This window comes from Bufo bufo, chromosome 1 (assembly GCF_905171765.1).
Source record: "Bufo bufo chromosome 1, aBufBuf1.1, whole genome shotgun sequence".
Taxonomy (NCBI): domain Eukaryota; kingdom Metazoa; phylum Chordata; class Amphibia; order Anura; family Bufonidae; genus Bufo; species Bufo bufo.
The window spans coordinates 685,275,217-685,291,216 of record NC_053389.1 but is presented as its reverse complement, the minus strand read 5'-3'; the positions used below and the strand labels follow the sequence as shown (position 1 = coordinate 685,291,216).

The 16,000-nt window shown below is 46.3% G+C and overlaps 1 protein-coding gene across 2 annotated transcripts in view; it reads left to right on the top strand.

The window, feature by feature from the left end:
- The window catches only part of RHCG (Rh family C glycoprotein), a 236,359-nt gene that overhangs the window by 164,351 nt on the left and 56,008 nt on the right, over window positions 1-16,000 (top strand). For both annotated transcript variants that reach the window (XM_040414158.1, XM_040414157.1), the window contains exon 3: window positions 11,681-11,831. In XM_040414158.1, coding sequence (XP_040270092.1) covers window positions 11,681-11,831 — 151 coding nt within the window. The remainder of the gene's footprint in view (window positions 1-11,680; window positions 11,832-16,000) is intronic.

Genomic DNA, 16,000 nt, shown 5'->3' with positions numbered 1-16,000 from the left:
TTCAATCTTAGTACTTAGTACAACATCCTTTTCCAGTTATAACAGCTTTTAAACGTGAAGCATAGCTTGACACAAGTGTCTTGCAGTGATCTACGGGTATCTTCGCCCATTCTTCATGGGCAAAAGCCTCCAGTTCAGTCACATTCTTAGGCTTGCGCGCTGCAACTGCTTTCTTTAAGTCCCACCAGAGGTTCTCAATCGGATTTAAGTCTGGTGACTGCGATGGCCACTTCAAAATGTTCCAGCCTTTAATCTGCAACCATGCTCTAGTGGACTTGGAGGTATGCTTGGGATCATTGTCCTGTTGAAAGGTCCAACGCCTCCCAAGCCTCAGGTTTGTCACGGACTGCATCACATTTTCATCCAATATCTCCTGGTACTGAAGAGAATTCATGGTACCTTGCACACGCTGAAGCTTCCCTGTACCTGTAGAAGCAAAACAGCCCCAAAGCATGATTGACCCCCCGCCATGCTTCACAGTAGGCAAGGTGTTCTTTTCTTCATAGGCCTTGTTCTTCCTCCTCCAAACATAGAGTTGATCCATGGGCCCAAACAGTTCTAATTTTGTTTCATCAGTCCACAGAACACTATCCCAAAACTTTTGTGGTTTGTCCACATGACTTTTGGCATACTGCAGTCGACTCTTCTTATTCTTTGGAGACAGCATGGGGGTGCGCCTGGGAGTTCTGGCATGGAGGCCTTCATTACGCAGTGTGCGCCTTATTGTCTGAGCTGAAACTTCAGTACCCACATCTGACAAATCTTTTTTCAGTTCCTCAGCAGTCACACGGGGACTTTTCTCCACTTTGCGCTTCAGGTAGCGCACAGCAGTCGAAGTCAGCATCTTCTTTCTGCCACGACCAGGTACCGTTTCAACAGTGCCCTTTGCCTTGAATTTGCGACTGATGCTTCCTATGGTGTCTCTTGGTATGTTTAACATCTTTGCAATCTTCTTATAGCCATTGCCCTTCCTGTGAAGAGAAATCACCTCTTCTCTTGTCTTCCTGGACCATTCTCTTGACTTCACCATGTTTGTAAACACACCAGTAAATGTCTAGAAGGAGCTGAGTATCACAGTCCTTTTAAATCTGCCTGTCACGAGGGTGTCGAGGACCACGCCTGACTCCGTTATACCCGGGGTCAGGAAGTCGCAGCGGTTGGCTGCACGCTCTATTTAAGATAGGGCTGTTTTTCCCTACGCCTCCACAACGGCAGTAAACATGGAGATTATCCCGCCTTCTCAGGGACAGGAAACAGCTTTGTGGATCAGCCCATATAAGGCCCCCTCCCTCTTACCTCTCCAGTTGTTTTTCTGTCCCTCAGAAGGTCAGGACTTGCCGGATCAGTCACGCGCCCAGCCTTTTCGGTTTGTTATCCCGGCTCTGGCCGGAGGGCTGAGGCAGGGGATAGGGTCGCGGAACTCTGCAAGAAGTTCCTCCTTCCCTGTGGTTTAAGCCCAGCGTTGCTGGCCACCCCGGGCTTTGGACCCGCGTCCAGTGCGGACCGGCCCTGTTTCTGCGAGCCGGGGGAGCGTTCCTGGGCCTGGGAGCGCTCCCCACACATTTCCCCTATGCGCGCGCGCCGGCAGTTGAATTCTATGTGACGTCGGAGGCCGGCGCGTGACGCGAGGGGGGGTGGAGCATAATGTCGTCATCAGTGGGAACCAGGAAGTAAAGGAGCGCGGCTGCCGGCGTTCCATGCAGCTCCTGCGCTCTTCTCCTGAGAATGTCCCAGCAAGCTGACGATTCGCCCAGGCGGCCCACAGATTCCTCCAGGCCCTCTAGCCCGGTAAGCCTCCTCCCATTACTAAATAACAGGGTGCCTTATCCTGTATGGGGGTCTCCTTGGTGGTGGTTCTTTACCCTTCTCTTTAGAGACTAAGGATAAAACTTTCCTCTCAAATTTTGTGTCTCTCAGGGTAAAGAATCCTCAAAAAAGGATCCACCTTTGAAGAAAAAATGCGTAATGTGCAAGAAATCGCTGTCTGGTACATACAAGAAATCTATGTGCCAAAAGTGTTGTGACAAGGTTGTGTCAGAGGAGACCCCACCTTTAATTGAAAGTCTGAAAACCATAATCAGAGAAGAAGTGGGTGCAGCTGTAGAAGCTAAGTTATCTACATTGTCTCCCAGACCATCTACCTCAGGAGCCATAGTCTCTAATGTGCAGGACTCTGACCTGGATGAAGGTGAAATTTCCTCTGGGTCTGACTCGGATATTTCAGATCAAGCAGGCGGTAAACCTCTCTGTTCAGTTGAGGAGACTAATTCCCTACTGAAAACCTTTAGGGCTACAATAAGCCTGGAAGAGCCCAGAGAACCCCTTTCAGTACAGGACCAATTGTTTGCTGGATTAGGGGACAAGAAAAAACGAGTCTTTCCCGTCCACCCTAACATCCGGGCTTTAATACACTCAGAATGGAGAGACCCTGAGAAAAAACAATCCGCCTCTAAGTGGTTAAAGAGAAAATACCCTTTCGTGGAAGAAGATTCTGTGGCCTGGGATAAGACCCCTAAAGTAGATGCCCCGGTAGCAAGAATCTCCAAAAAAACTGCCCTTCCATTTGAAGACCTCGGCCTTCTTAAAGATCCGATGGACAAAAGATGTGAAAACCTCCTTAAAAAGATGTGGGAATCCTCTACGGCCACTCTAAGACCAGGGATCTCTGCAACTTATACGGCGAGAACCCTGGGCCTTTGGTTGGGACAGTTGGAGGAACATCTAGAGTCAGGCACTCCACGAGAAGAAATCCTAGCTTCTATACCTATGCTAAAACAGGCCGCTAATTTTATGGCAGACGCGTCAGCAGACATAGTGAAGCTTTCAGCCAGATCTGCTGCCCTCTCTAACTCTGCTAGAAGAGCAGTATGGTTACGCACCTGGTCCGGTGACACAGCCTTCAAGAACAAGCTGTGCACTCTGCCATGTGAGGGAGATAGGGTGTTCGGTACGGCCTTGGACGACATTCTAGAGAAAGCTTCAGATAGAAAAAAGGGCTTTCCTACAGAATCAAAATTTTTTCAACAAAGGCGGTCCTTTCGGTCCCAGAACCAGGGTAGGCCGGACCAAAAAAGAAGGGACACTAGACCAGCCTGGCAGTCCAATAGGGGTAAAGGCAGAGGGTTCCTGTTTAACCCTGACAAATCGGCCCACACCTCTACTCAATGACGCCAAAAGCGTAGTGGGAGGAAGACTGTCCCAATTCTATCCTGCCTGGGTAAATATCCAGGCCTCTCCATGGGTTCTGTCAGTCATAAAAAACGGGTACAGTCTAGAGTTAAAAACCTGCCCACCAGACAGATATATGGAGAACCCTCGTCCGGGGGAGATAAGCCAACAAACTATGGATCATCAGTTGAGACTTCTGCTGGAGAAAGGGGCCATCATCCCAGTCCCAAAGCAGGAACAGGGGAAAGGGTTTTACTCCCCGATCTTCTTGATAAAGAAAGGAGTACCCTGGAGACCATCAGACCACGTAGTTATTACTACAGACGCCAGCCAACAAGGATGGGGAGCCCACATGGAAGGGAAACTAGCTCAAGGCCAGTGGAGTCTTGTTCTGAAAAAAGCCTCCTCCAACAAGAGAGAATTGTCCGCGGTTTGAGAAGCCCTGAAAACATTTACACCCTCCCTCCTGCAGAGGAATGTAAAGATCTTGTCGGGCAACTCTACAACAGTGGAGTACCTGAACAAACAGGGCGGCACAAGAAGCCTATCGCTAGCCCTGGTGGTGAGAAAAATCTTCAGTTGGGCAGAAAAGAATATTCAGTCCCTTTCAGCAGCCCATGTGGGAGGAAAAGAGAATAAGGTGGCGGATTTCTTCAGCCGGGACCAGCTAAACGCAGGAGAGTGGATGCTAAACCCTCAGGTATTCAAGCAGATCTGTTCCAGGTGGGGAACGCCGAAGATCGACCTGTTCGCCAGAAGAAAAAACAAACGGGTTCCGAATTTCTACTCTCGGGCAGTAGAAGATCAACCCTTAAAGGTGGATGCGCTCTCGGTACCCTGGCCACCAGTCCTGTTATATGCATTCCCACCGTTCTCCCTCATACAGCGGGTCATAGCAAAGATTTTGGAAGAAAGAGTACGAATCATCCTGATCACTCAATTTTGGCCCCGCAGATCATGGTTTCCGATCCTGAAGATTCTAGCAGGAGAAGAGTTCTGGATCCTCCCTCCTCGCCCAGACCTTCTACTTCAGGGTCCGGTTTCTCATCCTCAAGTCACCCAACTCCGTCTGACGGCCTGGAGGCTGAAAGAAACATCCTGAGGAAAAAAGGTTTCTCCGGGAAAGTGATCTCCACCTTACTTCTTAGTAGGAAACCGGTCACCTCGAAAATATATCTAAGGGCCTGGAAATCCTTTCTGCTCTTCGGGAAGGATAAATACGACCCGTCAGGAGAACCTCAGATGTCCCTCATACTGGACTTTCTCCAAGCAGGGTTGGATAAAGGCCTCGCAGTAAGTACACTAAAAGTTCAGATAGCAGCCTTGAGTGTATTTATGGACTGTAAACTGGCTAACATGGAAATAATAAAAAGGTTTTTTTAAGGCGGCCGTCAGGATTCGCCCTAGGTTAAGATCTCTAGTGCCTCCTTGGGACTTAAACTTGGTACTGTCCAAGCTTATGTACCCTCCATTTGAGCCAATTACAGATATACCCTTAAGAATTCTTACTCTTAAGACATCATTCCTGCTAGCCATCACTACGGCCAGAAGAGTAGGCGAAATACAAGCCTTTTCTATCCTGCCTCCATACCTTTCCATTTCAGACGACAGGATCACGCTAAAACATGCTCCAGAATTCCTTCCGAAGGTAGTCTCAAAATTTCACTGCCAACAGGAAATTATCCTTCCCTCCTTTTGTTCTCAGGCAAAGAACGAAAAAGAGAGACTTCTTCATAACCTGGACGTCAGGAGATGTGTCCTCCAATACCTGGAAGCCACTAAGGAGATTAGGAAGACTAATCAACTTCTAATTCAATACCTGGACATGTTGAAGGGAAAAGCGGCCAGCAAGACTTCAATATCAAGATGGATCAAGTCCTGTATCTATCTAGCCTACCAGACAGAAGGTGTTCCTCCTCCACCGTTTCTCAAAGCTCACTCTACCAGGGCCCTAGCCACATCCTGGGCCGAGGGTGCTTCAGCTTCCTTAGAGGATATTTGCCGTGCAGCCACATGGTCCAATCCATGTACATTTTTTAGACATTACAGATTAGATGTTTCTGCAAATAGGGATTTAGCCTTTGGGCGGAGGGTCCTATCTGCAGTTGTCCCACCCTAGGCTGTTATCCTATGTTACTTCCTCCATGTTTACTGCCGTTGTGGAGGCGTAGGGAAAAGACTTACATTACTCTTACCGGTAATCGTTTTTTCCCTTTAGCCTCCACAACGGCAGGAGGAATTCCCCCCCCCCAAAAAAATAAATAAAAATCTACTATATATAGATATACATTATTTAATACGTATAAATACTTATGTGTATATTCTATTGATGAAATATATGTTCTTCTAAGTTAGAGCAGACTGGCTCTGATATTTGTTACTTTTGTTCTTTATTAAACCTTCCTTGCATTTATCTCTGAGTACTAGGTTACTAACTGGAGAGGTAAGAGGGAGGGGGCCTTATATGGGCTGATCCACAAAGCTGTTTCCTGTCCCTGAGAAGGCGGGATAATCTCTATGTTTACTGCCGTTGTGGAGGCTAAAGGGAAAAAACGATTACCGGTAAGAGTAATGTAAGTCTTTCCTTATGGTAGCTTTCTGGGTTTGCTTAGCAAACCCTTTTGGCTCACTCAGGGATCCGTAGCTCCTTCTCCTCAGCTGTTCCTTGTCCAGCACTCCCAGACCTCCTTATATTTCTCTCTCACACTTCTCTGGTTGCCAGAGATAGTGCTTCCTGCCTGGACATCTATTCTGACCTTCTGGAGCTGTGTTGCTGCATTCGCTGGTAGTTGGTCCAGTACGCTACCCTCCAGATCCCTGTTGGACCTTTTTGGTTTATTGTGGTCGCCCACCTGGGTGTATGTGTTTGTATGTTTTGTCTGTCCTCTCCCTGGTGTTTCCCTCTTAGTGATAGTGGTGTGGACTAGCGATCCCACCGGCCTGTTCACTATCCAGGGCTCATATTAGGGAAAGCCAGGGTTTAGGCACGCGATCGCCGCACCGGTGAGGAACCCGTCTAGGGACGTCAGGGCAGTCAGGTGCCAGCCGCAAGGTGAGTTAGGGGTCACCACCTTTCCCTCTCCCTTGGGCAGGGCTTTCCCTGTTTTCCTCCCTGTGCGTGTCGTCGGTCATTACATTATCTCTGGCCATTATTTTGTGTAGGTAAAAAAAAAAAAAAAAAAAAATTATTTTTTACCTACTTAGAATCCAGTATGGATCAAATTGCTGCTCTGTCCAAACAATTTCATGGCCTGTCTTTGGAGGTGGTAGGATTGAAGGCGTCGGTCCTCCAGCAACAGCAGCAATTACAACTGACTGCAAGCCCAGCGGTTGCTACTGGTAACCAGGTTGTTGCGGAACCCAAGGTCCCTCTCCCTGACAGATTTTCTGGGGGAAGGGACAAGTTTTTGACATTCCGTGAGGCCTGTAAGTTATATTTTAAACTGCGCCCTTACTCCTCTGGTAATGAAGATCAGCGGGTGGGGATTGTTATTTCCCTGCTGCAGGGGGATCCGCAGTCCTGGGCGTTCTCTTTACCTACTGATTCCCAGGCTCTTCGGTCAGTGGATGAGTTTTTTGGGGCCTTGGGTCTCATATATGATGACCCTGACCGAGTCGCCCTGGCTGAATCAAGATTACGGAGACTCTTACAAGGAGAGCGGCCAGTAGAGGAGTATTGCTCTGAATTCCGTAGGTGGGCTACGGATACCCAATGGAACGACCCGGCTCTCAGGAGTCAGTTCTGCTCTGGGTTATCCGAAAGGGTTAAGGATGCGCTTGCATTATATGAGACCCCCTTTTCCCTTGATGCGGTTATGTCCCTTTCTATCCGAATAGATAGACTCCTTAGGGTCAGGTTGAAAAAACCGGAGCAATTGGTAACCCCTCCCAAGCAGCAGTTAGTCTGTACGGACTTAGACGAGCCTATGCAGCTAGGAGGAACTACTCGTCAGGTCCGTCCTCCTGAGGCTCGCCGTAGGCGTGGGGTTTGTTTTTTTTGTGGGGAGAGGGGTCATTTCATTAATGTCTGTCCTTCTTTCCTCAGAAACAAAAGACCGTCGGAAAAACTACTAACCCCAGGCTGTGTGGAGGATGTCAGCCGGGGGGTATAAGTTTCCTCCATACGTACATCGCAATTTGTGTTGCCAGCGGTTATTATTTTTGGTGATAAGACGGAGACTATTTCTTTCTTTCTAGACAGTGGAGCAGGGGTAAATTTGATAGATGCCCATTTTGCCCGCACTTTGGGTTTGTCTCTCTGTAATTTACAGAGACCCATTCCCATATTCGCTATTGATTCTGCTCCCCTGTCTCAGAGAAACCTCACGCACATGGTTCATAATTTACACCTTCGGGTAGGGGACCACCATAACGAGATGCTTTCAGGTTATGTTCTGGAGGGGCTTCCCACTCCGGTAGTGCTGGGTCTTCCCTCGTTGGTAGCGCACAATCCAGTGGTGGATTGGCAGGCCAGGGAGATATTGGAGTGGAGTGAGCAGTGCAGAGAAAATTGCTTAAATAGCAATTGCTTAGTCGCCTCCATAACTACCCTACCTACATTTATTTCGGACTTTGAGGATGTTTTTTCTGAAAAGGGTTGTCAGAAGTTACCACCTCATCGTCCTTATGATTGCCCGGTTAACCTTATTCCCGGCGCAAAATTACCCAAGACCAGGTTATATAATCTTTCGGGTCCAGAGAGACAAGCCATGAAAGATTATATCTCCGAGAGCTTGGCTAAGGGACACATCAGACCCTCTTCTTCACCCGTGGCTGCAGGGTTTTTCTTCGTTAAAAAGAAAGATGGGGGCCTGCGTCCTTGCTTAGATTTTCGCGAATTAAATCAGATAACCATCCGAGACCCATACCCTCTTCCTCTCATTCCTGACCTGTTTAATCAGATTGCGGGTGCTAGGTGGTTCTCCAAACTTGATCTTAGGGGTGCCTACAATCTGATTCGTATTAAGGAGGGGGATGAGTGGAAGACAGCGTTTAACACCCCTGAGGGGCATTATGAAAATCTAGTTATGCCTTTCGGTCTGACCAATGCTCCTGCCGTCTTTCAACATTTCGTTAATGACATTTTTAGTCATCTAATCGGCAGGTTTGTGGTAATATACCTAGATGATATTTTAATTTATTCGTCCGATCTGAAAACACATGAGGTGCATGTCAGACAAGTACTGCAGGTCCTACGGACGAATGAATTATATGCTAAAATTGAAAAATGTGTCTTCGCCGTTCAGGAGATACAATTCCTGGGTTATTTTTTATCTGCGTCAGGTTTCCGTATGGATCCTAGGAAGGTCCAGGCAATTTTAGATTGGGATCTTCCTGAGAACCTCAAAGCACTACAACGGTTCTTGGGCTTCGCGAATTTCTATAGGAAATTCATTAAAAATGATTCACTTATTGTAAAACCGCTTACTGACATGACTAGGAAGGGGACTGATTTTTCTAAATGGTCTGACGCCGCTAAAGTTGCTTTTTCCTCTCTAAAAGAGAGGTTTACCTCAGCACCTGTACTGGTCCAACCTGATGTCTCTCAGCCTTTTATTGTTGAAGTCGATGCGTCAGAGGTGGGAGTGGGGGCGGTGCTGTCTCAGGGTCCGTCTCCTGGCAAATGGCGTCCTTGTGCTTTCTTTTCTAAAAAACTATCTGCAGCAGAAAAGAACTACGATATTGGCAATAGGGAACTATTAGCTATTAAACTTGCGTTTGAGGAGTGGCGTCATTTCTTAGAGGGGGCAGTCCACCCCGTCACTGTAATTACGGACCACAAAAATCTTCTGTACCTCGAATCAGCTAAGCGTCTCACCCCTAGACAGGCTAGGTGGTCGCTATGTTTTACCAGGTTTAATTTTGTGATTACCTATCGTCCTGGGGCAAAGAACACCAAGGCAGATGCACTATCTCGTTGTTTCCCTGGAGGGGGTAATGTGAGTGATCCGGTACCCATTCTACAAAGAGGAGTGGTTGTCTCTGCGGTACACTCTGTTTTGGAGGGGAGGGTGTTAGAGGCCCAGGGGGACGCCCCGGTCTCTTGCCCCTCAGAGAAATTGTTTGTACCGTTGAACTTACGTTTCGAATTATTAAAGGAACATCATAATTCGGCACTTGCTGGGCACCCGGGTAGTAAAGCAACCTTGGAACTATTGTCTCGTCGTTTTTGGTGGCCAAGGTTGCGTCAGGATGTATTGGATTTTGTGTCTTCTTGTTCTACCTGTGCGCGCGCAAAAGTTTCACATACACGTCCTGCAGGGTCTCTATTACCACTCGTCATTCCCAATAGACCGTGGACACATCTGTCAATGGATTTTATCACTGACTTACCTTTGTCTGCGGGTAAAACAGTTATTTTGGTAGTAGTGGACAGGTTTAGCAAAATGGTACACTTCATTGCGTTACCCGCACTACCTAATGCTAAGACTCTTGCTCAGGTATTCGTCAGTGAAATCGTGAAGCTTCACGGGGTCCCCTCCGATGTTGTTTCGGATCGGGGTACCCAGTTTATTTCTAAATTTTGGAAAGCTTTTTGTTCTCGTTTGGGGGTACACTTGTCCTTTTCCTCTGCTTTCCATCCTCAGTCGAATGGACAGACTGAGCGTACCAACCAAAACCTTGAGACATATCTAAGATGTTTTGTGTCTGAAAACCAAGAGTTGTGGTCATCATATTTACCGTTAGCTGAGTTTGCCATAAATAATCGTCGTCAGGAATCCACTGGCAAGTCACCATTTCTTGGTGCATATGGTTTTCATCCCCAATTCTGTACTTTCAAAGAGGGGGGGTCTTCTGGGGTTCCCGAAGAGAAACGGTTTTCGTCATCTCTTTCATCGGTATGGCAGAAGGTGCAAGCTAACTTGAAAAATATGGGAGGTAAATACAAATGCATGGCTGATAAGAGACGGTCGCCAGGTCCGGACCTAGGAGTGAATGACTATGTGTGGTTGTCTACTAGGAATATTAAATTGAAGGTTCCCTCTTGGAAACTGGGTCCTAGGTTTATTGGCCCTTACAAAATTGTAGCCATCATCAACCCCGTGGCTTTTCGCCTGGAGTTACCTCAGACTTTTAAAATTCATAATGTTTTTCATAAGTCGTTACTCAAAAAATATGTTCCACCTCTAGAACCATCACCGCTGCCACCCCCTCCTGTTGTCGTGGATGGTAACCTAGAATTTCAGATATCCAAAATTGTTAATTCTCGTCGGGTCCGCCGCTCTCTTCAATATCTGGTGCATTGGAGAGGTTACGGTCCCGAGGAAAGAATGTGGGTTCCTGCGTCTGAGGTAAACGCCGACAGGTTAGTTCGGGTTTTTCATGCCTCTCATCCTGGGAGACCTGGTCCTGAGTGTCCGGAGGCCCCTCGTAGAGAGGGGGGTACTGTCACGAGGGTGTCGAGGACCACGCCTGACTCAGTTATACCCGGGGTCAGGAAGTCGCAGCGGTTGGCTGCACGCTCTATTTAAGATAGGGCTGTTTTCCTTATGGTAGCTTTCTGGGTTTGCTTAGCAAACCCTTTTGGCTCACTCAGGGATCCGTAGCTCCTTCTCCTCAGCTGTTCCTTGTCCAGCACTCCCAGACCTCCTTATATTTCTCTCTCACACTTCTCTGGTTGCCAGAGATAGAGCTTCCTGCCTGGACATCTATTCTGACCTTCTGGAGCTGTGTTGCTGCGTTCGCTGGTAGTTGGTCCAGTACGCTACCCTCCAGATCCCTGTTGGACCTTTTTGGTTTATTGTGGTCGCCCACCTGGGTGTATGTGTTTGTATGTTTTGTCTGTCCTCTCCCTGGTGTTTCCCTCTTAGTGATAGTGGTGTGGACTAGCGATCCCACCGGCCTGTTCACTATCCAGGGCTCATATTAGGGAAAGCCAGGGTTTAGGCACGCGATCGCCGCACGGGTGAGGAACCCGTCTAGGGACGTCAGGGCAGTCAGGTGCCAGCCGCAAGGTGAGTTAGGGGTCACCACCTTTCCCTCTCCCTTGGGCAGGGCTTTCCCTGTTTTCCTCCCTGTGCGTGTCGTCGGTCATTACACTGCCTAATTGGTGCTTATTATGCTTGATTGCTGCTCCTTGACATCCACAGGTGTTTTCAATACCTGATCGAAAACACTTGAATGAACCTCTGTTCTTAAGAGTGGTAGTCTTTAAGGGGTTGAATAATTGTGTCAATGAAGAAATCACAAAAAAACCTTTTAATACTGTATTACAAAAACAATTGATGTCATTTTAGTTGCATTTGGTTCTTTAAAAAGTCCTTGTAAGGTTTCATTCTGAACACGATTACAAATGTACACTAAATTCCCTAAAACCCTTTACAGCATTGTGGGTTGAATAATTTTGAACACAACTGTGTGCGTATATATATATATATATATATATATATATATATATATATATATATATATATATTTGCTCTTAAATATAGCGTAATCAAGATGAGTATTTTTTTTTTATAATTCTTGGAAATTTGAATAACTGGAAATTATTTTATGTGATGTCTTTCAGCCTAATCAATGCTGACTTCTGTGTGGCGTCTGTATGTATCGCATTTGGAGGAGTTCTGGGCAAAGTAAGCCCTGTGCAAGTGATGTTAATGACTCTCTTTCAAGTGACCCTCTTCGCTGTGAATGAATACATTCTTCTGAATAAGCTTCATGTAAGATACACGTCTACTTTACTTTACCTATGTATGTGAATCTGAAGTTTCTATTTGATAATTTGATTTGTTTTAAAGAGGACCTTTAATCAGGCTAGCTCAAGTCTAATTATTATCCTACCTTATAAGGCGGCCCCCACTGATGCCATGGCACTTTTTTTTTTCTCTAAAGAACCCCCCGTTCGTCCGCTGTTGGCCCCATATATTTTGGGGGCCAACAGTGGATGAACAGGGGGTTCTTTAGAAAAAAAAAAGTGCCATGGCATCAGTGGGGGCCTCCCTATAAGGTAGGATAATAATTAGACTAGAGCTAGCCTGATGAAAGGTCCTCTTTAAATCCTGCCTCTGCCAAATCTGTAGAGCATGTTGAGTAACTTTAAGTACTTTGTTTTACTTATTTTGCCCCATAGCGTCTTATTTTATAACCATTGCTTATCTCATAATTCTGTTGGTTGCTCTTAGAAACAGACACAATCAGATATCACCTAAAAGTTTGGTTTTTAGTTATTCTGAATTTAACTTTAGAAGTGCAAGATTAGGAAAGATAAAATGTAGAATCAGTAAACGGAAAGGAAAGATAGCTTAAATTTGATACAATTCTGTGTAAAGCAGATTTACACCTGAAGACTGCTTTCACACAATTGATAAGGAACGTGTCAGAGTCTGTTCAGTGAAAAATAATTTTGCCTAAAGTGTTTCTTTTATTCCATCTGAATTGCATACATTTTTCATTTGCATGAAAAAAAAACCGGAAGAAAACAGACAGAATCTTCTAGTAAGGGCTTGTTTACACGAACGTGTGAAGCCCGTGCTATGGACCGCAAATTGCAGTCCACAATGCACGGGCACCTTCCGTGGGGCAGGCTCATGGGGATCGCAGACCCTTTCATTTGAATGGGTCCGCGATCCCTCTGTTCCGCAAAAAAATAGAGCATGTTCTATCTTTTTGCGGTGCAGAGGCACGGAATGGAACCCCAGAAAGCACTCCGTAATGCTTCCGTAGTGTCCGTTCCGCATCTCCGGATTTGCAGACCCGTTGAAATGAATGGGTCCGCATCTGTGATGTGGAATGACAACGGAACGGTGCCCGTGTATTGCAGATCCGCAAATGCGGTCCGCAATACGGGAACGGGACACCAACGGTCGTGTGAACGAGCCCTAAGCATGAGTGAAAAACGAACCGCTCACCAATGTCGTCCATGTTCTGCCAGTTTTTTTTCACTGACTTGAAGGGACCAGACCTGTGTGAAAACTTGATGAAGACAGAACATGCTGTGATTTTTCCTAAATGGACAGATGGTCAGCGAAAACCAATGTTCATGTACATATACCCATTGAAATGAATGGGTTATGTTCAGTCTGGAACCTGTACAGTACATTGTAAAAATGGACTGCATCCAGCAGGAACCATCACTCATGAAATTAGCCTTAGGCCTCTTGCACACAAACTTTTTTTTCCCGTTTCCGTTTTTTGCATTCTGTATACGGACCGTATACGGAACTATTAATTTCAATGGATCCGCAAAAAAAAAAACAGAAGGTACTCTGTATGTCTTCCGTTTCCGTATTTCCATTTTTCCGTTCTGTTCAAAGATAGAACATGTCCTATTATTGTCCGCATAACGGACAAGGATGGTACTGTTCTATCGGGGGCCAGCTGTTCTGTTCTGTTTCCAAAAAACGGAAAGCACACAGACGTCATCCATATTTTTAGCGGATCCGTTTTTTTGCGAACCGCAAATACTGAAAATGCCATACGGTCGTGTGCAAGAGGCCTTATGAGTGCTGCGGAGCGTTTCTGGTTTTGTTTAGTGAAACTTGCATGATTTCGCAAGCAAGTTCAGTCAGTTTTGTCTGCAATTGCGTTCAGTGTTTCAGCTTTTTCCGTGCGGGTGCAATCAGTTTTCATGCATTTTCATGCATGTGAAAAAAACCTGAAGAATTACAAACATCTCCTAGCAACCATCAGTAAAAAACACATTGCATCCGGTTTGAATCCAGGTTACATCTGGATGCAAAGTGTTTTTCACTGAAGCCCCATTCACTTCTATGGGGCCAGGGCTGCGTGAACAACGCAAAGCAAAAATAATGCGTGAAAAACCACTCATTGCAAAGACCCATTGCAATGAACAGGTTAGGATTCAGTGCGGGTCCTATATGTTCATTTCATGCATTTCACCCGCACAGAAAACTTGCTTGTGTGAAAGGGTCTAGAGATGAACAAATTTCTCAAAAATTCAATTCGGTCAGTTCGCCAAATTTTCCGAAAAGATTTGATCCGAATTTGTTAGTGGCAAATCACATTAAAGGGGTTGTCCAGATTCAGAGCTGAACCCGGACATACCCTTATTTTCACCCAGGCAGCCCCCCTGAGGCTAGATCGCACAGGGCAAAGTCTCTTTTATTTCCAACAACAAACTGACGGGGGCGGAAACTTCCACCCGGCAGTGTGTTTGGTGACGTCACCAGCTCTGATTGGCGGGCTTTTGCACTGCCCTCGCCGTTTTACTGGCTAGGGCAGCGCTAAATCCCGCCCATCAGTGCCGGTGATGTCACTGGGCTTCCTGGCAGCTCCACGGAGAGCCCCGGTACGTCACCGGATCTCCCAAAAATGCCTTTGCCCTTTAGCGCAGGGCAAAGGAGAGCATCTGAGCATGAACTGCTCCAAAGCTCAAGTCGGGGGGGGGGGGGGGCTCCCGGTTTGAAAAAGGAGGTATGTCCAGGTTTCAGCTATTTCCTGGCTGCAGAGAGACTGTATAGTGTTGTAGAACACTGTGCCGTGCAGTAACACGCATAGGGAGTCTGCTTTGGTAGTGAAATAATACGGTCAGTCCGTATGACATGCACATGACAGGCGCCGCTCTTAGAATCATTGCACACTTCACTTATTTGGGCAGTTACTGGTCCAAAACTGACCAAATAACTCAAGTGTGAACTCAGCCTTATAGGTCTATATTATCTTCAAGAAAAAGCGCACTCCTTTTACACCATCTTCAGCCGATTCCACATAGATTTCTACAGAACCTGTTCTATTAAACGCTTATACAAGTAGAGCCCCCCCCACACACACATACAGAGTGGAAAGGGTGTCAGCAGTAAGTTTGTGTTGACATCACTGATTATTTTGCCCTTCCTCTGATCCATCAGAACAATAACCCACAAACAAAAGATCCTGTCAGTTGAGCATCCACCTTCACTTGGTCAGCATTTGGTCAGTAATCCATCAGTATTGCTAATGCCAAATAAAAACAGGAGTGGATCCAAAACAAAGATGACACGTGTAACGGCATGCAAGGGTATGCTCCAAACTCCGAACGGAACCTCACGAATAGCTGCTAGCAGACGAACAGGAAACGCACCCAAGCGGCTTACACTCCTAGCAATCAGTCTCTAACAGCATACAGTGAATCCCCCCAAGAACGAGACGAGGCTCCGTGTTGAGGGTCAAGCAGTGGACACCCAGAGCTGTGTGTTTATTGATCTTATATAACATTGTTACACACTAGTACCACCCACAGGGTTTTGTAAAAACAACCAATAAACACGTACAATATAGTAAAACACTCCCACACAAAATCCTCCCCTCTGCCTGTGATACAATTACCTTACACAATGGGTTGATGTAATTATCACAGGCAGGAGAATACCGAGGAGTAATTCAATTATCTCTCAGGACAAAGGGAAATTGCCAATACACACGTGGGGACAATAGGACAGACATCACTATTTAAATATACAATGTCCCAACCATTACAGTAACATAGACATTTAACATATCCCCAGATGGCTTGGATCTGAGCGCTCAAAATATCCAAACAGCGCTCAGATGCCACAAACACAGTCAAATCGCCATGGGGTTTTAGTTTAGCATGGGCTGATGAAAGGGCCCATAATCCTGGGGCAAGAGGCTGGCAACCAGGCTTCTCCACCACCCAGTGGCGAGGTTGGTTTTGCCACAACACTTAAATGGAATATTTGCATGTCTTCTGTGTTTTGTACCCACTCTTGCTTTTGGCTACCAAATCATAAGCCTATTCTGATGCAAAATAAGGACCATGTTATACAGGCCTTACAGCTGCTACCTAGACAGAATCCGTTGTGCATCTCATTTTGACAGATCAGAAGGATCAAATACATGATGATGTCAACCAGGCCAAAATGGCAAAATA